Source organism: Nerophis ophidion, linkage group LG04 (genome assembly GCF_033978795.1).
Source record: "Nerophis ophidion isolate RoL-2023_Sa linkage group LG04, RoL_Noph_v1.0, whole genome shotgun sequence".
In the NCBI taxonomy this organism is placed as follows: domain Eukaryota; kingdom Metazoa; phylum Chordata; class Actinopteri; order Syngnathiformes; family Syngnathidae; genus Nerophis; species Nerophis ophidion.
The window spans coordinates 83,986,019-84,008,518 of NC_084614.1; the positions used below are offsets into that span (position 1 = coordinate 83,986,019).

General features: G+C 42.4%; 1 protein-coding gene across 4 annotated transcripts in view; it reads right to left on the bottom strand.

Annotated features, from left to right (window-relative positions):
* LOC133552085 (cAMP-specific 3',5'-cyclic phosphodiesterase 4B-like) overlaps window positions 1-22,500 on the bottom strand; it is a 131,799-nt gene that overhangs the window by 3,635 nt on the left and 105,664 nt on the right. For 3 of the 4 annotated variants that reach the window (XM_061899404.1, XM_061899402.1, XM_061899405.1), the window contains 8 exons: window positions 18,940-19,033; window positions 12,052-12,254; window positions 11,882-11,980; window positions 9,426-9,590; window positions 9,199-9,298; window positions 1,229-1,383; window positions 1,041-1,163; window positions 797-979 (listed from right to left, as the gene is read on the bottom strand). In XM_061899404.1, the coding sequence (XP_061755388.1) occupies window positions 797-979; window positions 1,041-1,163; window positions 1,229-1,383; window positions 9,199-9,298; window positions 9,426-9,590; window positions 11,882-11,980; window positions 12,052-12,254; window positions 18,940-19,033 (1,122 nt within the window). The remainder of the gene's footprint in view (window positions 1-796; window positions 980-1,040; window positions 1,164-1,228; window positions 1,384-9,198; window positions 9,299-9,425; window positions 9,591-11,881; window positions 11,981-12,051; window positions 12,255-18,939; window positions 19,034-22,500) is intronic. The other variant, XM_061899401.1, reaches the window with a different exon arrangement.

Sequence of the window (22,500 nt, forward strand, 5' to 3'; positions counted from 1 at the left end):
GTCACGTTTAGGGTTAGGGTTCGAGTGACGGAACGGAGGCTATGGTGGGATTGTTTTTCCCGGAATGCAAAGGAAGGTGACGGAACATGGCGTGATTAATTCATCTATTAAAAAAGTGCAAACTACAGACACGCACAAGGCAGAGAACAAACTTGGCTAAAAAACTATGGCTATGAAACAAGACTTGATACATAACCAGAGCGAACAGAGCATCAGCAATGACGCCAGGCCGACTGCCTGGCAACTACAAGCTTAAATAACAGTGACATGATTAACACAGGTGCGTGAGTCCTAAACAGATCAGGTGCGTGACTCCAAATGAATCAGGTGCGTGAGTCCAAACAAATCAGGGAAGCTAATTGGTCGCCACGGTGACAAAACAAACTAGGCTGCACAAAGAGTCCAAAAACCAAACAAAACGTGACCCCAGAACATGAGAAAAAGTCATCCGCTGAAGAATGAAGAGTGCTTGAATATCCGCATGTCAACATCTCCGGCCGGTGCCACACCCACAAAAGGCCGAAGCAACTATTTCCAGAAGGAGATAACGTCCGCAGGAACCTACCACATAGCGAAGGACATAACACCATTTTATCGTGTATCGTGGTCATGGCCTAAAAATATCGAGATGTTAATAAAATGTAATTTAGGTAACCAGGGACTGCGGATGGACATGAGCTATTTAGCTATAATCTGGTGCATTCATTTCTCTGTGCATTGTCTCTTCAGTCAAAGACCAAACTAACTACTCAGAAGCAGTTCCAGTCTCTCATGTGGGATCAGGTCTCATCCTTACCTGTGTCCTCTCCACCGACGCCGTGTGTTTGTCACACATGGGGCTGATCTCCATCCCCCGCTCCCGTTCTCGGTCTCCCTGGTGGAAGGACTCGTCCATGATCCTGTCCGTCCACTGCCGGTACAGATCCAGAGGCTTGGTGGGATTGCTCAGGTCGGCGCAGTGGACCATGTTGCGGAGAACCTGCAGGGAGTACCAGTGAGACGCGCCCGAGTCCGAAAGGCGGCACCAGCACGCCTCGTACCTGCATCCTGTCGGTGTAGTTGTCCAACAGAAGGACTCCGGAGCTGGTCACCTTCTTCGTCTCCACCATCGTCTTCAGGTTGGCCAACAGGCTCATGTGTTTCGACATGTCCGTCGCCAAGACCTGGAAGAGAGCACGACGCCTTGATATGAGACGGAAAAGTCTAATGAAGTCGGAAACGGCCTCACCATGTCTATGACCATCCTTCTGAGGGACTGCTTCTGTTTCTTGCTGAGGTTCTGGAAGACGTCGCAGTTCTCTTCCTGCAGCAGTTTGAAGCCCACGGCCAGGTGGTGGTTCTCCAGCACCGACTCGTCGTTGTACATCAGAGCAAGCTCCGAGTCTGCGGCAACAGAGGTAGAATGAAATGGAGCTCAGGTAACTAGGGGAAGCATAGAAGGTCTCCCTAAAGGCCCACATTGGTGTCTTAGGAGGCCACGCTTTAAAAATGGTGCAAATACTTCGACTAACATCTGAGATGGGTTTTTTTGATGCTGTTCTCCAGTGGTTCCCATAGTTCTGTTCTGGGGCCAGTTTTAATTCGGTTCTACCTGATGCCTCTTAGTCGTTTTTTCTCACCATCTCCTTCAATGTTACACTTTTTATCTGAGTTCTTGGGATGTGGATCGTCTATCAAATTCTTTGAAGTTCCTTCGGTAAAGTCGAAAGAAACGGACTCTGATCCTTGCTCCCGATAAAAAGATCCCCCTGATCAAGAACTCCGTTGGTGCTCTGGGTGGGTCTGTTAAAACCAGCCCCAGAAACCTTGGACTTATGTTTAATAATCAAAGTCTTTGAAAGGTCATTAACTGACCAACAAACTCCTTTTATCACCTAAGAAATATCTTTAAAGTGACAACTTTAATCTTTATCTTGTTGACTGTATCAAATGATCTCAACTGACTCATCAACTCAAATCTGAGATGATTCTGGTGCTGTTCTCCACTGGTTGACTTCTTTTAATGATGTTCAAATCTGTCCCAACATGTCATGGGTTCTGTTCTAGGGCCTGTTTTAATTCGGTGGTACCTCTGATGCCTCTTAGTCGGTTGATCCGTGACTTTCACTTTTCATGAGGTCTTGGAATATGAATTTTCTATCAAAACCTTTGAAGTTTCTTCAGATAAAGTCGAACAAAACGGAAACTCTGATCCTTGCTCCCGATAAAAAGATCCCCCTGGTCAAGAACTCCGTTGGTGCTTTGGGTGGATCTGTTATAACCAGCCCCAGAAACCTTGGGCTTGTGTTTAATCAAAGTCTTTGAAAGGTCATTAACTGACCAACAAACTCCTTTTATCACCTAAGAAATATCTCTAAAGTGACAACTTTAATCTTTATCTTGTTGACTGTATCAAATGATCCCAAAATGATCTCAACTGACTCATCAACTCAAATCTGAGATGATTCTGGTGCTGTTCTCCACTGGTTGACTTCTTTTAATGATGACCAACATGTCATGGGTTCTGTTCTAGGGCCTGTTTTAATTCGGTGGTACCTGATGCCTCTTAGTCGGTTGATCCGTGACTTTCACTTTTCATGAGGTCTCGGAATATGAATTTTCTATCAAAACCTTTGAAGTTTCTTCAGATAAAGTCGAAGAAAATGGAAACTCTGATCCTTGCTCCCGATAAAAAGATCCCCCTGGTCAAGAACTCCATTGGTGCTCTGGGTGGGTCTGTTAAAACCAGCCCCAGAAATGGGTTCTGTTCTAGGGCCTGTTTTAATTCGGTGGTACCTAATGCCTCTTAGTCGGTTGATCCGTGACTTTCACTTTTCATGAGGTCTTGGAATATGAATATTCTATCAAACCCTTTGAAGTTTCTTCAGATAAAGTCGAAGAAAATGGAAACTCTGATCATTGCTCCCGATAAAAAGATCCCCCTGGTCTAGAACTCCATTGGTGCTCTGGGTGGATCTGTTAAAACCAGCCCCAGAAATGGGTTCTGTTCTAGGGCCTGTTTTAATTCGGTGGTACCTGATGCCTCTTAGTCGGTTGATCCGTGACTTTCACTTTTCATGAGGTCTTGGAATATGAATTTTCTATCAAAAGCTTTGAAGTTTCTTCAGATAAAGTCGAACAAAATGGAAACTCTGATCCTTGCTCCCGATAAAAAGATCCCCCTGGTCAAGAACTCCATTGGTGCTCTGGGTGGGTCTGTTAAAACCACTCCCAGAAACCTTGGACTTATGTTTAATAATCAAAGTCTTTGAAAGGTCATTAACTGACCAACAAACTCCTTTTATCACCTAAGAAATATCTTTAAAGTGACAACTTTAATCTTTATCTTGTTGACTGTATCAAATGATCTCAACTGACTCATCAACTCAAATCTGAGATGATTCTGGTGCTGTTCTCCACTGGTTGACTTCTTTTAATGATGTCCAATCTGTCCAACATGTCACGGGTTCTGTTCTAGGGCCTGTTTTAATTCGGTGGTACCTGATGCCTCTTAGTCGGTTGATCTGTGACTTTCACTTTTCATGAGGTCTTGGAATATGAATTTTCTATCAAAACCTTTGAAGTTTCTTCAGATAAAGTCGAACAAAATGGAAACTCTGATCCTTGCTCCCGATAAAAAGATCCCCCTGGTCAAGAACTCCATTGGTGCTCTGGGTGGGTCTGTTAAAACCACTCCCAGAAACCTTGGACTTATGTTTAATAATCAAAGTCTTTGAAAGGTCATTAACTGACCAACAAACTCCTTTTATCACCTAAGAAATATCTTTAAAGTGACAACTTTAATCTTTATCTTGTTGACTGTATCAAATGATCTCAACTGACTCATCAACTCAAATCTGAGATGATTCTGGTGCTGTTCTCCACTGGTTGACTTCTTTTAATGATGTCCAATCTGTCCCAACATGTCACGGGTTCTGTTCTAGGGCCTGTTTTAATTCGGTGGTACCTGATGCCTCTTAGTCGGTTGATCCGTGACTTTCACTTTTCATGAGGTCTTGGAATATGATTTTTCTATCAAAACCTTTGAAGTTTCTTCAGATAAAGTCGAACAAAACGGAAACTCTGATCCTTGCTCCCGATAAAAAAATCCCCCTGGTCAAGAACTCTGTTGGTGCTCTGGGTGGGTCTGTTAAAACCAGCCCCAGAAACCTTGGGCTTGTGTTTAATCAAAGTCTTTGAAAGGTCATTAACTGACCAACAAACTCCTTTTATCGCCTAAGAAATATCTCTAAAGTGACAACTTTAATCTTTATCTTGTTGACTGTATCAAATGATCCCAAAATGATCCCAACTGACTCATCAACTCAAATCTGAGATGATTCTGGTGCTGTTCTCCACTGGTTGACTTCTTTTAATGATGTCCAACATGTCATGGGTTCTGTTCTAGGGCCTGTTTTAATTCGGTGGTACCTGATACCTCTTAGTCGGTTGATCCGTGACTTTCACTTTTCATGAGGTCTTGGAATATGAATTTTCTATCAAAACCTTTGAAGTTTCTTCAGATAAAGTCGAACAAAATGGAAACTCTGATCCTTGCTCCCGATAAAAAGATCCCCCTGGTCAAGAACTCCGTTGGTGCTCTGGGTGGATCTGTTAAAACCAGCCCCAGAAACCTTGGGCTTGTGTTTAATCAAAGTCTTTGAAAAGTCCTTTTATCACCTAAGAAATATCTCTAAAGTGACAACTATAATCTTTATCTTGTTGACTGTATCAAATGATCCCAAAATGATCTCAACTGACTCATCAACTCAAATCTGAGATGATTCTGGTGCTGTTCTCCACTGGTTGACTTCTTTTAATGATGTCCAACATGTCACGGGTTCTGTTCTAGGGCCTGTTTTAATTCGGTGGTACCTGATGCCTCTTAGTCGGTTGATCCGTGACTTTCACTTTTCATGAGGTCTTGGAATATGAATTTTCTATCAAAACCTTTGAAGTTTCTTCAGATAAAGTCGAACAAAACGGAAACTCTTGATCCTTGCTCCCGATAAAAAGATCCCCCTGGTCAAGAACTCCGTTGGTGCTCTGGGTGGATCTGTTAAAACCAGCCCCAGAAATGGGTTCTGTTCTAGGGCCTGTTTTAATTCGGTGGTACCTGATGCCTCTTAGTCGGTTGATCCGTGACTTTCACTTTTCATGAGGTCTTGGAATATGAATATTCTATCAAACCCTTTGAAGTTTCTTCAGATAAAGTCGAACAAAATGGAAACTCTGATCCTTGCTCCCGATAAAAAGATGTCCCTGGTCAAGAACTCCATTGGTGCTCTGGGTGGATCTGTTAAAACCAGCCCCAGAAATGGGTTCTGTTCTAGGGCCTGTTTTAATTCGGTGGTACCTGATACCTCTTAGTCGGTTGATCCGTGACTTTCACTTTTCATGAGGTCTTGGAATATGAATTTTCTATCAAAACCTTTGAAGTTTCTTCAGATAAAGTCGAACAAAATGGAAACTCTGATCCTTGCTCCCGATAAAAAGATCCCCCTGGTCAAGAACTCCGTTGGTGCTCTGGGTGGATCTGTTAAAACCAGCCCCAGAAACCTTGGGCTTGTGTTTAATCAAAGTCTTTGAAAAGTCCTTTTATCACCTAAGAAATATCTCTAAAGTGACAACTTTAATCTTTATCTTGTTGACTGTATCAAATGATCCCAAAATGATCTCAACTGACTCATCAACTCAAATCTGAGATGATTCTGGTGCTGTTCTCCACTGGTTGACTTCTTTTAATGATGTCCAACATGTCACGGGTTCTGTTCTAGGGCCTGTTTTAATTCGGTGGTACCTGATGCCTCTTAGTCGGTTGATCCGTGACTTTCACTTTTCATGAGGTCTTGGAATATGAATTTTCTATCAAAACCTTTGAAGTTTCTTCAGATAAAGTCGAACAAAACGGAAACTCTTGATCCTTGCTCCCGATAAAAAGATCCCCCTGGTCAAGAACTCCGTTGGTGCTCTGGGTGGGTCTGTTAAAACCAGCCCCAGAAATGGGTTCTGTTCTAGGGCCTGTTTTAATTCGGTGGTACCTGATGCCTCTTAGTCGGTTGATCCGTGACTTTCACTTTTCATGAAGTCTTGGAATATGAATTTTCAATCAAAACCTTTGAAGTTTCTTCAGATAAAGTCGAACAAAATGGAAACTCTGATCCTTGCTCCCGATAAAAAGATGCCCCTGGTCAAGAACTCCATTGGTGCTCTGGGTGGATCTGTTAAAACCAGCCCCAGAAACCGTGGGTTTGTGTTTAATCAAAGTCTTTGAAAGGTCATTAACTGACCAACAAACTCCTTTTATCGCCTAAGAAATATCTGTAAAGTGACAACTTTAATCTTTATCTTGTTGACTGTATCAAATGATCCCAAAATGATCTCAACTGACTCATCAACTCAAATCTGAGATGATTCTGGTGCTGTTCTCCACTGGTTGACTTCTTTTAATGATGTCCAATCTGTCCCAACATGTCACGGGTTCTGTTCTAGGGCCTGTTTTAATTCGGTGGTACCTGATGCCTCTTAGTCGGTTGATCCGTGACTTTCACTTTTCATGAGGTCTTGGAATATGATTTTTCTATCAAAACCTTTGAAGTTTCTTCAGATAAAGTCGAACAAAACGGAAACTCTGATCCTTGCTCCCGATAAAAAAATCCCCCTGGTCAAGAACTCTGTTGGTGCTCTGGGTGGGTCTGTTAAAACCAGCCCCAGAAACCTTGGGCTTGTGTTTAATCAAAGTCTTTGAAAGGTCATTAACTGACCAACAAACTCCTTTTATCACCTAAGAAATATCTCTAAAGTGACAACTTTAATCTTTATCTTGTTGACTGTATCAAATGATCCCAAAATGATCTCAACCGACTCATCAACTCAAATCTGAGATGATTCTGGTGCTGTTCTCCACTGGTTGACTTCTTTTAATGATGTCCAACATGTCACGGGTTCTGTTCTAGGGCCTGTTTTAATTCGGTGGTACCTCTGATGCCTCTTAGTCGGTTGATCCGTGACTTTCACTTTTCACGAGGTCTTGGAATATGAATTTTCTATCAAAACCTTTGAAGTTTCTTCAGATAAAGTCGAAGAAAACGGAAACTCTGATCCTTGCTCCCGATAAAAAGATCCCCCTGATCAAGGCGTCCGTTGGTGCTCTGGGTGGATCTGTTAAAACCAGCCCCAGAAATGGGTTCTGTTCTAGGGCCTGTTTTAATTCGGTGGTACCTGATGCCTCTTAGTCGGTTGATCCGTGACTTTCACTTTTCATGAGGTCTTGGAATATGATTTTTCTATCAAAACCTTTGAAGTTTCTTCAGATAAAGTTGAACAAAACGGAAACTCTGATCCTTGCTCCCGATAAAAAGATCCCCCTGGTCAAGAACTCCGTTGGTGCTCTGGGTGGATCTGTTAAAACCAGCCCCAGAAATGGGTTCTGTTCTAGGGCCTGTTTTAATTCGGTGGTACCTGATGCCTCTTAGTCGGTTGATCCGTGACTTTCACTTTTCATGAGGTCTTGGAATATGATTTTTCTATCAAAACCTTTGAAGTTTCTTCAGATAAAGTTGAACAAAACGGAAACTCTGATCCTTGCTCCCGATAAAAAGATCCCCCTGGTCAAGAACTCCGTTGGTGCTCTGGGTGGATCTGTTAAAACCAGCCCCAGAAATGGGTTCTGTTCTAGGGCCTGTTTTAATTCGGTGGTACCTGATGCCTCTTAGTCGGTCGATCCGTGACTTTCACTTTTCATGAGGTCTTGGAATATGAATTTTCTATCAAAACCTTTGAAGTTTCTTCAGATAAAGTCGAACAAAACGGAAACTCTTGATCCTTGCTCCCGATAAAAAGATCCCCCTGGTCAAGAACTCCGTTGGTGCTCTGGGTGGATCCGTTAAAACCAGCCCCAGAAACCTTGGGCTTGTGTTTAATAATCAAAGTCTTTGAAAGGTCATTAACTGACCAACAAACTCCTTTTATCACCTAAGAAATATCTCTAAAGTGACAACTTTAATCTTTATCTTGTTGACTGTATCAAATGATCCCAAAATGATCTCAACTGACTCATCAACTCAAATCTGAGATGATTCTGGTGCTGTTCTCCACTGGTTGACTTCTTTTAATGATGTCCAATCTGTCCCAACATGTCATGGGTTCTGTTCTAGGGCCTGTTTTAATTCGGTGGTACCTGATGCCTCTCAGTCGGTTGATCCGTGACTTTCACTTTTTATGAGGTCTTGGAATAGGAATTTTCTATCAAAACCTTTGAAGTTTCTTCAGATAAAGTCAAACAATGGAAACTCTGATCCTTGCTCCCGATAAAAAGATCCCCCTGGTCAAGAACTCCATTGGTGCTCTGGGTGGATCTGTTAAAACCAGCCCCAGAAATGGGTTCTGTTCTAGGGCCTGTTTTAATTCGGTGGTACCTGATGCCTCTTAGTCGGTTGATCCGTGACTTTCACTTTTCATGAGGTCTTGGAATATGAATTTTTTATCAAAACCTTTGAAGTTTTTTCAGATAAAGTCGAACAAAACGGAAACTCTGATCCTTGCTCCCAATAAAAAGATCCCCCTGGTGAAGAATTCCGTTGGTGCTCTGGGTGGATCTGTTAAAACCCGCCCCAGAAATGGGTTCGGTTCTAGGGCCTGTTTTAATTCGGTGGTACCTGATGCCTCTTAGTCGGTTGATCCGTGACTTTCACTTTTCATGAGGTCTTGGAATATGAATTTTCTATCAAACCCTTTGAAGTTTCTTCAGATAAAGTCGAAGAAAATGGAAACTCTGATCCTTGCTCCCGATAAAAAGATCCCCCTGGTCAAGAACTCCGTTGGTGCTCTGGGTGGATCTGTTAAAACCAGCCCCAGAAATGGGTTCTGTTCTAGGGCCTGTTTTAATTCGGTGGTACCTGATGCCTCTTAGTCGGTTGATCCGTGACTTTCACTTTTCATGAGGTCTTGGAATATGAATTTTCTATCAAAACCTTTGAAGTTTCTTCAGATAAAGTCGAACAAAACGGAAACTCTTGATCCTTGCTCCCGATAAAAAGATCCCCCTGGTCAAGAACTCCATTGGTGCTCTGGGTGGGTCTGTTAAAACCCGCCTCAGGAAACCTTGGGTTTGTGTTTGATCAGTCAAAGTCTTTGAAAGGTTTTTACCGACCAAATAACTGTTTTATCACCGGAGAAACCTTTATCTTGTTGGGTGTATCAAATGAAAAGATCACTTACTGGTGTTGATGAGGAACTGGTTGGACACTCCCGGGTGGTCCACATCATGAATTGCAGCCGCAAAAATGGCTGCCAAGATCTCCAAGTCAGTGAAGACCGCCTGCGGGTGGATGGAGGCGGAACAAAACAACTAAGATTCATTTCCTAAACTGGCTGAGCTTCCGTGTGTTTTTTTCCGAACGTTTGACGTAAAGTGTTTGTATTCATGCGGCCCCCCGGACACTTACGTCCAGCGCTGGAGTGGACAGGAGGATGTGCGTGGACTGCGCCACGTCTGCTGCGTGCAGGCCGTTGTGGTAGGCCACGTCGGAGTGGTAGTGGCTCTCCAGGGTCAGCAGGAACGTCACAAAAGAGTCTGCCGGGATCTTGAAGGTTCTCATCAGGTCTCGCTCCTGAGTGGGACGAAAAGACGACGGGCTGTGAATCGCACTCTTGAATACGATATTGTTTCCGATGAAACATTCAGAACTGGTAACCGGTCTGTGGGGAATTGAACAAAACAAATAGTGGAGGTCTGTGTGGAAAGTACCATCAATTCCTACGCTTTGAATCCTGCGGCTTACAAAACGGTGCGGCTAATTTATGGATTTTTTTTTCCACTGACAAATATATAAAAACAAAAAAAAACACTGAATAACTGTCTTATTGTTTGTGCTATGGCACCATCTTTTGTACAGTTCTCTTCTGTTTAGAGCAGTAAATCACATAGAGGGAAGAAGATTAAAAGCCATTCAGTAGGATTTAAGATCCAAGGAAGGCAAAAGCGGCTACAAAACGAGACCATCCATGTGGTCGCCGTGCGCGTTTTGGAAAAATGCAGACTGACTTGAGACGATGAGGCGTGAGGAAGCAAATGAAACGAGGGAAAAAAAGATGTGTGAATTGGAATGCAAAATATCATCAATATGATTGTGGTCTTGATTTTGAGGCAAACATTTTACTACATTTGAAAAGAAAATGTTTGGAATAAAATCTACTTATTGTCGTTCATTCAAACATAAACATTGAATTTACCGTATTTCCTTGAATTATAGAATGCGCATGTCTAGAATTTCCGCCGGGTCGAACTGGTTTCGCCAAATAATTAGCATATGCCTAAAATTTCCCCCGGGTCAAACTCGTCACGTCACGAGTGACACTTCACCTGTCATCATTTTTAATCATTTGAAATCGCATAAAGGGGAAAAGATTAAGAGCTATTCAGTAGGATTTAAGGTCCAAGCTATTGAATATGCTAAAAATAACACTAAGCAGTTATGTTTTATTAATATACCGTAGCTGCGTGTGTCAAATATGAGTCATTAAATGACTCCCGCCTCCTGGTGGTAGAGGGCGCTAGTGATCCTTCTTGCGACTACTCGGCTGCAGACTGACTTGAGACGATGACGCGTGAGGAAGCAAATGAAACGAGGGAAAAAAAGATGTGTGACTTGGAATGCAAAATATCATCAATATGATTGTGGTCTTGATTTTGAGGCAAACATTTTACTACATTTGAAAAGAAAATGTTTGGAATAAAATCTACTTATTGTCGTTCATTCAAACATAAACATTGAATTTACCGTATTTCCTTGCACGTCTAGAATTTCCGCCGGGTCGAACTCGTTTCGCCAAATAATTAGCATATGCCTAGAATTTCCCCCGGGTCAAACTCGTCACGTCACGAGTGACACTTCACCTGTCATCATTTTTAATCATTTGAAATCGCATAAAGGGGAAAAGATTAAGAGCTATTCAGTAGGATTTAAGGTCCAAGCTATTGAATATGCTAAAAATAACACTAAGCAGTTATGTTTTATTAACATACCGTAGCTGCGTGTGTCAAATATGAGTCATTAAATGACTCCCGCCTCCTGGTGGTAGAGGGCGCTAGTGATCCTTCCTGCGACTACTCGGCTGCAGAAGAAGTGACAACAAGCAGCGATCGTTTATTGTTTCCTCTCGCTTGCACTTTTAACATGGAGGATTACATATCTAAAATAAAACCGTTTTCTAAACTGGACTTTCAATGGAAGCAGGAGGTAATAAAGGAAGATCTCCATCGAGACAGAGAGGCATTTAAAACCGAAGAAAGATAAGGAAGACTTCTATAAACAAGTTATCGATGCTTTTGATCAGAAGGAGCTGTGCATGAAGTGAATTATATTTATATAGCGCTTTTTCTCGAGTGACTCAAAGCGCTTTACATAGTGAAACCCAATATCTAAGTTACATTTAAACCAGAGTAGGTGGCACTAGGAGAAGGTGGGTAAAGTGTCTTGCCCAAGGACACAACGGCAGTGACTAGGATGGCGGAAGCGGGAATCGAACCTGCAACCCTCAAGTTGCTGGCACGGCCACTCTACCAACCGAGCTATGCCGCATGGACTTCATTTATAAGTAAAGGTAAGACCATATTAACGTTGTTTTTTAATTAAATGTGCTTTTCATGATGGTATCCTTACATCACACTCAAATTTATAAGCGCAGGCCTAAATTTACCGCATGCCTTTGGTGAACGCCGGAGTGAGAAGAGGCTTTAAATTAATTAGCGCCCTGGTGGCAATTCAAAGAAATAGGATATGGTGTATGGTGACATGGCCTAAAAAATATGGAGATATTAATAAAAGGCCAGGTCTAGTTCCTCCTTTATTTTGGCACATTTTTGCTCTTTCTGAGGAGGACGAAGCAGCGGGAAGCTGACCTGAAAGATGGCGTACATGATGCAGGTGAGAGGCCGGTTGTGAGAGTGCTCTGCCACCCGGAAGATATTCAGTCCCCATTTATTGATGCCCTCCAGGTCCTGGTACGGAGGACACAAAGCACAGACAATGTGAGGATTTCCACCTATTGGATATTTTCACAATGGCCAACAACCTTGGACAGCAGTTCCTCCTGGTCCGTCTTGACTCCGAAGCGACTGTTGGCGCCTCCGGGGATGCAAGGTGAGTAGTTGACCTTCTTCACCCCGCCCGTTTGAGTCACGGCTCCTCCGCCCGGCTGCTGCTGGCCTTGCCGGCGCTTCCTTTCCCTGGACTTGGGGACGGGACATGGCAGCTCCAGCTCGTTGTGTTTGTCTGCGGGGGCAGAAGAGGGACGAGGAGTCAGTCGTCACTCACTGAAATGACAAGTCTGCTGACGGCGGGGGATTGGAGTTGAAATGACATCTATTTCCAGAGGGGGTGTGGAGAAGGCAAGAAGGGCTCGAGCGGGACTAATGAGACGTTAGGAATATTCCGGTGGCCTCTGCCAACCGTGTTGGAATAACAGGCCGCAGAACTGTGGAGGACATGAGCTCACTAACATCGGGAGGATGAAGTGCTAAAAGAGCAGGGGCTCTTAAAGGGGAACTACACTTTATGTTAGTTCATAACAATATATAAACACTGCAAGTATATATATAATGTAGTAACAGACACCTTCATAACAATATGTAATATGTACAATATACACACTGCAAGTATATATATAATGTAGTAACAGACACCTTCATAACAATATGTAATATGTACAATATACACACTGCAAGTATATATATAATGTAGTAACAGACACCTTCATAACAAGATTTAATATTTACAATTTACACACTGCAAGTATATATATAATGTAGTAACAGACACCTTCATAACAATATGTGATATGTACAATATACACACTGCAAGTATATATATAATGTAGTAACAGACACCTTCATAACAATATGTGATATGTACAATATACACACTGCAAGTATATATATAATGTAGTAACAGACACCTTCATAACAATATGTAATATGTACAATATACACACTGCAAGTATATATATAATGTAGTAACAGACACCTTCATAACAATATGTAATATGTACAATATACACACTGCAAGTATATATATAATGTAGTAACAGACACCTTCAAAACAATATGTAATATGTACAATATACACACTGCAAGTATATATATAATGTAGTAACAGACACCTTCATAACAATATGTAATATGTACAATATACACACTGCAAGTATATATATAATGTAGTAACAGACACTTTCATAACAATATGTAATATGTACAATATACACACTGCAAGTATATATATATAATGTAGTAACAGACACCTTCATAACAATATGTAATATGTACAATATACACACTGCAAGTATATATATAATGTAGTAACAGACACCTTCATAACAATATGTAATATGTACAATATACACACTGCAAGTATATATATAATGTAGTAACAGACACTTTCATAACAATATGTAATATGTACAATATAAACACTGTGGGTATATAAATATAAAATATAGTAACAGACACCTTCATAATATGTAACATGTACAATATACACACTGCAAGTATATATATACTGTTGTAAACGGACACCTTCATAACAATATGTAATATGTACAATATAAACACTGTGGGTATATAAATATAAAATGTACTGATGAAAAAAACATTTGTCCCACACAAAAAATGGAATTAATCACAACAGTCATAATTTTTGCGCTTAAAAAACTTCTTCTTCTGTTTGTTTGATATTCTCATTGCTGCCACACGTGGCGGAAAAATGCATTACAACCCAGTACGGACCACGGCTGAGAAACAGATATTTTATAGTGGAAGAACAAAGGCCCTATGGTTAAGAAAGAGTGCATGCGTGTGAGACTAAGATCCCGACATGCAGCATGCAGCTGACAGTGTCCAGCACATGGACCCGCAGAGACAGCTGACAGTGTCCAGCACATGGACCCGCAGAGACAGCTGACAGTGTCCAGCACATGGACCCGCAGAGACAGCTGACAGTGTCCAGCACATGGACCCGCAGAGACAGCTGACAGTGTCCAGCACATGGACCCGCAGAGACAGCTGACAGTGTCCAGCACATGGACCCGCAGAGACAGCTGACAGTGTCCAGCACATGGACCCGCAGAGACAGCTGACAGTGTCCAGCACATGGACCCGCAGAGACAGCTGACAGTGTCCAGCACATGGACCCGCAGAGACAGCTGACAGTGTCCAGCACATGGACCCACAGAGACAGCTGACAGTGTCCAGCACATGGACCCGCAGAGACAGCTGACAGTGTCCAACACATGGACCCGCAGAGACAGGAAGGAATAAAAGCCAGCAGTCAAGCGCACGACAGGAAATATTCCTGATTGACTTGACGGACAAATGTGTTTCTCCAATAAACAAAAACGTCCTTTTGGTGCCTCCGGCTTTGTTTTCATCCCGTCTGTTGCTTGCCAGAAACCCCCTTGCTGCGGAGTCGTTCCTCCCACATTGCAGACGGACGACTCCGGACGACAGCGTGAGGTAGGAACATGACTTAAAGGCCTACTGAAATGAGATGTTCTTATTTAATAGCAGCTCCATTCTATGTGTCATACTTCATCATTTTCGCCATATTTTTGCTGAAAGGATTTAGTAGAGAACATCCACGAAAAAGTTTGCAACTTTAGGTCGCTAATAAAAAAGCCTTGCCTGTACCGGAAGTAGCAGACGATGTGCGCGTGACGTCACGGGTTGTAGAGCTCCTCACATTGTTTACAATCATGGCCACCCGCAGCGAGAGCGATTCGGACCGAAAAAAGCGACGATTTCCCCATTAATTTGAGCGAGGATGTAAATGTAAATGTAGAAGCATTTAAGTCTCACCTTAAAACTCATCTGTATACTCTAGCCTTTAAATAGACCTCCTTTTTAGACCAGTTGATCTGCCGATTCTTTTCTTTTTTCTCCTCTGTCCCCCCCCCTCCCTGGGTCCGGTCCGATGATCATGGATGAAGTACAGGCTGTCCAGAGTCGGGACCCAGGATGGGCCGCTCGCCTGTGTATCGGTTGGGGACATCTCTACGCTGCTGACCCACCTCCGCTTGAGATGGTTTCCTGTGGACGGGACTCTCGCTGCTGTCTTGGATCCGCTTGGACTGGACTCTCGCGGCTGTGTTGGAGCCACTATGGATTGAACTTTCACAGTATCATGTTAGACCCGCTCGACATCCATTGCTTTCGGTCCCCTAGAGGGGGGGGGTTGCCCACATCTGAGGTCCTCTCCAAGGTTTCTCATAGTCAGCATTGTCACTGGCGTCCCACTGGATGTGAATTCTCCCTGCCCACTGGGTGTGAGTTTTCCTTGCCCTTTTGTGGGTTCTTCCGAGGATGTTGTAGTCGTAATGATTTGTGCAGTCCTTTGAGACATTTGTGATTTGGGGCTATATAAATAAACATTGATTGATTGATTCGTGGATGAGGAAAGTGAGAGTGAAGGACTAGGAAAAAAAAAAGACAGGGCAGTGGGAGCGATTCAGATGTTATTAGACACATTTACTAGGATAATCCTGGAAAATCCCTTAGCTCGGTTGGTAGAGTGGCCGTGTCAGCGACTTGAGGGTTGCAGGTTCGATTCCTGCTTGTGCCATCCTAGTTACTGCCATTGTGTCCTTGGGCAAGACACTTTACCCACCTGCTCCCAGTGCCACCCACACTGGTTTAAATGTAAATAAATGATAAATGGGTTGTACTTGTATAGCGCTTTTCTACCTTCAAGGTACTCAAAGCGCTTTGACATTACTTCCACATTTACACATTCACACACACATTCACACACTGATGGAGGGAGCTGCCATGCAAGGCGCCAACTAGCACCCATCAGGAGCAAGGGTGAAGTGTCTTGCTCAGGACACAACGGACGTGACGAGGTTGGTACTAGGTGGGGCTTGAACCACGGGCTCTCGGGTTGCGCAGGGCCACTCTACCACTGCGCCACGCCGTCCCTTAACTTAGATATTGGGTGTTACAATGTAAAGCGCTTTGAGTCACCTGAGAAAAGCGCTATATAAATAGAATTCACTTCACTTCACTTGTGTTGTAGTGAGATTATACTGTTGCACCTGAGGAAAGCCACGCAGCAGCCTCTTTGACAGGTGCACGAGGAAGGACGCATGCTCCGCTCATGTCTACGGTAAGAGCCGACTTATTACCACCATTTTATCACCGAAACCTGCCGGTTGACATGTGGTGGGGAACAATGTTCGCTTGGCCGCTCTGTTCCATAGTCAAGCTTCACCTTCGGGAATGTAAACAAGGAAACATCAGCTGGGTTTGTGTTGCTAAAGGCAGCCGCAATACACCTGAAAATCGGAGGGGTGTGGCCACGGGTGTGGTGACCGCCAATCTCTCTGAGGAAAGCCACGCAGCAGCCTTTTTGACAGGTGCACGAGGAAGGACGCAAGCTCCGCTCATGTCTACGGTAAGAGCCGACTTATTACCACAATTTTATCACCGCTCGTCGGGACCCAGGATGGACCGCTCGCCTGTATCGGTTGGGGACATCTCTACGCTGCTGATCCGCCTCCGCCTGAGATGGTTTCCTGTGGACGGGACTCTCGCTGCTGTCTTGGATCCGCTTTGAACTGGACTCTCGCGGCTGTGTTGGAGCCACTATGGATTGAACTTTCACAGTATCATGTTAGACCCGCTCGACATCCATTGCTTTCGGTCCCCTAGAGGGGGGGTTGCCCACATCTGAGGTCCTCTCCAAGGTTTCTCATAGTCAGCATTGTCACTGGCGTCCCACTGGATGTGAATTCTCCCTGCCCACTGGGTGTGAGTTTTCCTTGCCCTTTTGTGGGTTCTTCCGAGGATGTTGTAGTCGTAATGATTTGTGCAGTCCTTTGAGACATTTGTGATTTGGGGCTATATAAATAAACATTGATTGATTGATTGAAACCTGCCGGTTGACATGTAGTCGGGAACCATGCTCGCTTGACCGCTCTGTTCCATAGTAAAGCTTCACCTCCGGGAATGTAAACAAGGAAACATCAGCTGTGTTTGTGTTGCTAAAGGCAGCCGCAATACACCGCTTCCCAGCTACATCGTTCTTCTTTGACGTCTCCATTATCGATTGAACAAATTGCAAAAGATTCAACTATCATATAAACTATCAGACTGCGTGGTCGCTAGTAGTGGCTTTCAGTAGGCCTTTAATCCATGAGTCATACACAGTTCCACATGCGGGAACCAAACAAAATCGGCACACATCCCCAAGCAGAAAACCGAGCACAGGAAATGGAAGTCAAGAGAACGAGGCATACCCAACGCAACTGTTGCATTCGCAAGCGTGGCGACCAAGGTGAATAACAAGCTCTCCGATTAGCGTGCCGACCTCTAACCACAGGCAGGTGAACCTAATCAATCCCCGTAGAAACCAAAACAAACCCAGAGGTGCACAAAAACAGGAACTAAGGGACTCCAAAAAAATAACAGAAAATGAAAAAAACACGGACCATGACAACCAGGCATGAAAGGGAATTGCACCGACTTCCCTCTCCCTAGCCACTTCGTCCACCTCCGCCCGGGGGGATCCCGAGGCGTACCCAGGCCAGTCGGGAGACAAAGTCTTCCTAAACGTGTCCTGGGTTTTTCCACCGTGGCCTCCTACCGGTCGGATACTTGCCAACCTTGAGACCTCCGGATTTGGTAAATGGGGGGTGTGTGGGGGGTGTGTGGGGGGGGGGGGGGGGGAGTAACCCGGACAGCAGAATGTACGGAAAAACTCTGGTTGTGCTTACCGACCTCGAAGCTATTTTATTTGTACATGGTGTAATGATAAGCGTGACCAGTAGATGGCAGTCACACATAAGAGATCATACTTGCCAACCTTGAGACCTCCGGATTCGGTAAATGGGGGGTGGGGGGGAGAGTAACCCGGACAGCAGAATGTACGGAAAAACTCTGGTTGTGCTTACCGACCTCGAAGCGATTTTATTTGTACATGCTGTAATGATAAGTGTGACCAGTAGATGGCAGTCACACATAAGAGATCATACTTGCCAACCTTGAGACCTCCGAATTCGGGTAGGGTATATATATATATATATATATATATATATATATATATATATATATATATATATATGTATATATGTGTATATATATATATCCATCCATTTTCTACCGCTTTCTCCCTTATATATAAAATCCGTTCATGAATGAGTATATCCATTCGGCCACCGTGTTCAATGTCAAAGTCTGATCTACAAAAACTGCAGGCAGCACACCCCCTTCCCCTTCGAGCTGTCCTGGTTGAACTAAAATTATCCATCCATCCATCCATTTTCTACCGCTTATTCCCTTTTGGGGTCGCGGGCGCCTATCATTATATTTTCCCCCAATCATTTTGGAACTTGCAAGCGTACTTCTTCTTCTCACTCGCTCTTCTGCTTGGTCTCTGTTTTGTTTTTCGGACATTACTACTTGCCGTCGTTTTGAAGCAATGCATGACGGTAATCCGGGTGTTGTGGGTCAAGCGGAATAAACACACGCTGAGAAATAGCTCCCTGCCTGCGTACTTTGAGGTATAGATACACCTATGGATAACGGAGACATATATAATAGTCTCCTTTTCAGGTGAGAGAGGACGCTAAAGGTAGTGCCTTTAAGGCACGCCCCCCCAATATTGTTGTCCGGGAGAAATTCGGGAGGGGCATTGAAATTTGTGAGTCTCCCGGGAAAATTGGGAGGGTTGGCAAGTACGCTCTCTCGGCTTATCTTTGCTCCAAACGTCTCACTCTTCATTCGTGCTCGCTTCTTAAAGCAGCACTTCATCCTCAGTATATTCAGCTTCAAAAAATATAGTTATCTTTGTTGTCTGTTACCAAGTTTGCAGTGATTTGAAATAAAATTTGTTGCCGGGAGCCTACAGTGCGTTGCTATGGAAACGGAAATAAATGTGCGTGTGTGTGTGTGTATTTGCAGGGCCTCACCTAGGAAGGTGTTGGAGATGTACTCGGACACTTCATTGCCTGAGCGACTCATCTCAGACAGCTGGCTTAACTCCCGGTTCAACATCCTCTTGAACTGAAAGACAAAACACACAAAGCTCTTATTTGATTACATTTTTTTTGTAATTGTTTTTTTATCGTCTGGATTGATGTCAAGTTATTACAGTATGTCTCTATATACACACATGTATATATATATATACATATACATATATATATATTTATATATATATATTTCAAATTAATTTTGGCCAAAGGGGGCAAATTTCAATTTCTTACACACACTTGTTATTTCATATGTTGACCAGAGGGGAACACTTCGAATATTTTCTACACACTTGTTATTTCATGTTGACCGGAGAGGGAGCACTTCAATTGTTTTTGTTTTTACACACGCTTGTTATTTCATCTGTTGGCCGGAGGGGGAGCACTTCAATTTTTTTTATTTTTTTTTTTACACACACTTGTTATTTCATATGTTGACCAGAGGGGGAGCAATTTTTTTGTTTTCTACGTACGCTTGTTATTTCATATGTTGACCAGAGGGGGAGCACTTCAAATGTTTTATACACACACTTGTTATTTCATATGTTGACCAAAGGGGGAGCACTTCAAATGTTTTACACACACTTGTTATTTCATATGTTGACCAAAGGGGGAGCACTTCAAATGTTTTACACACGCTTGTTATTTCATATGTTGACCAAAGGGGGAGCACTTCAAATGTTTTACACACGCTTGTTATTTCATATGTTGACCAAAGGGGGAGCACTTCAAATGTTTTACACACGCTTGTTATTTCATATGTTGGCCAGAGGGGGAGCACTTCAAATGTTTTACACACACTTGTTATTTCATATGTTGACCAAAGGGGGAGCACTTCAAATGTTTTACACACGCTTGTTATTTCATATGTTGACCAAAGGGGGAGCACTTCAAATGTTTTACACACACTTGTTATTTCATATGTTGACCAGAGGGGGAGCACTTCAAATGTTTTACACACGCTTGTTATTTCATCTGTTCACCAGAGGGGGAGCACTTCAATTTTTTTTTTTTTTTTACACACAATTGTTAATTAATATGTTGACCAGAGGGGGAGCACTTCAAATGTTTTACACACACTTGTTATTTCATATGTTGACCAGAGGGGGAGCAATTTTTTTGTTTTTTACATACGCTTGTTATTTCATATGTTGACCAGGGGTGAAGCACTTCAAATGTTTTATACACACACACTTGTTATTTCATATGTTGGCTAGAGGGGGAACACTTCGAATGTTTTCTACACACTTGTTATTTCATATGTTGACCGGAGGGGGAGCACTTCAATTTTTTTTTTTTTTACACACGCTTGTTATTTCATATGTTGACCAGAGGTGAAGCACTTCAAATGTTTTATACACACACACTTGTTATTTCATATGTTGGCTAGAGGGGGAGCACTTCAAGTTTTTTACACGCACGCACGCACGCACGCACGCACGCGCACACACACACACACACACACACACACACACACACACACACACACACACACACACACACACACACACACACACACACACACACACACACACACACACACACACACACACACACACACACACACACACACACACACACACACACACACACACACACACACACACACACACACACACACACCGCGACACACCTTGATGTAAAGTTTTTATGAGATTTCAACCAGTTTTGTATGTTTAACCCTAAAAATCACAGATTTTGACTTGGCGCCATCTTAGAAGTATGCTAACTTTTTATGCTAACATTGTAGATAATTTTGTATGTTTAACCTTAAAAATCATGGATTTTGATACTTTGTGCAATGTTGGAAATATGCCAACTTCTCCTATTTCAGCATCCTAATGTTAGCATGCTAACATTTTTATGAGATTTTAACAAATTTTGTATGTTTAACCTTAAAAATCACTTATTTTGATACTTGGCGCCATCTTAGAAGTATGCTAACGTTTCCTATATCAGCATGCTAACTGTATATGCTAACATTGTAGCTAATTTTGTATGTTTAATCTTAAAAATAATGGATTTTGATGCTTGGTGCCATCTTGGAAATAAGCCAACTTCTCCTATATCAGCACACTCATGCTAGCATGCTAACGTTTTTATACATTTTTAACCAATTTTGTCTGTTTAACCTTAAAAATAACGTATTTTGATACTTGGCGCCATCTTAGAAGTATGCTAACTTTTCCTATATAAGCATGCTAACTTTTTATGCTAACATTGTAGTTAATTTTGTATGTTTAATCTTAAAAATAATGGATTTTGATGCTTGGTGCCATCTTGGAAATATGCCAACTTCTCCTATATCAGCATGCTAATGTTAGCATGCTAACGTTTATATGAGATTTTAACCAATTTTGTATGTTTAACCTTAAAAATCACAGATTTTGATACTTGGCGCCATCTTAGAAGTATGCTAGCTTTTCCTATGTCAGCATGCTAACTTTTTATGCTAACATTGTAGATAATTTTGTATGTTTAACCTTAAAAATAATGGATTTTGATACTTGGTGCCATCTTGGAAATATGCCAACTTCTCCTATATCAGCATGCTAACGTTTATATGAGATTTTAACCAATTTTGTATGTTTAACCTTAAAAATCACTTATTTTGATACTTGGCGCCATTTTAGAAGTATGCTAACTTTTCCTATATAAGCATGCTAACTTTTTATGCTATCATTGTAGCTAATTTTGTATGTTTAATCTTAAAAATCATGGATTTTGATACTTGGTGCCATCTTGGAACTATATCAGCATGCTAATGTTAGCATGCTAACGTTTTTATGAGATTTTAACCAATTTTGTATATTTAACCTTAAAAATCACGTATTTTGATACTTGCCGCCATCTTAGAAGTATGCTAGCTTTTCCTATATAAGCATGCTAACTTTTTATGCTAACATTGTAGCTAATTTTGTATGTTTAACCTTAAAAATGACGGATTTTGATACTTGCCGCCATCTTAGAAGTATGGAAACGTTTCCTATATTAGCATGCTAATGTTATATGCTAACATTCAGCAAATATCAGATGTATCAGATAGTAGGTGGGTTTATTTTGTACCCTTTGCGTTCATATTTCACTGTTTGTTGCGTTTCACTTGATTGTAAAATGTGTCGGTCGAAAGCGGGCGAGACATTCAGATTTTGTCAATATTCAGTGTTTTATCTTTCATAGAAAAATGTAAAATTCCATTACGTTTTTTCAAGGCGGTATGTCATAACGTTTTTAGCATTCAATCAGACATTATTGTGAGGGTTTGTATTAATGTTCTTAAAAATAGATATACCGTGCCCCAGACACATTTTTTCCTCTAAAAGTGGCCCCCGAGTCAAAATAATTGCCCAGGCCTGGTTCAGATCTACAGCCTGAAACCTCCGAGCACAACCGGACCGCTCACTCTTCTAGTGCGGTCCATGTTCGGTAAAACCCCGTCATCGGGTGGAGGGCCCGCAGTGGAGCTCCACATCTGTTAGATGCGTGTCCTCACACTGT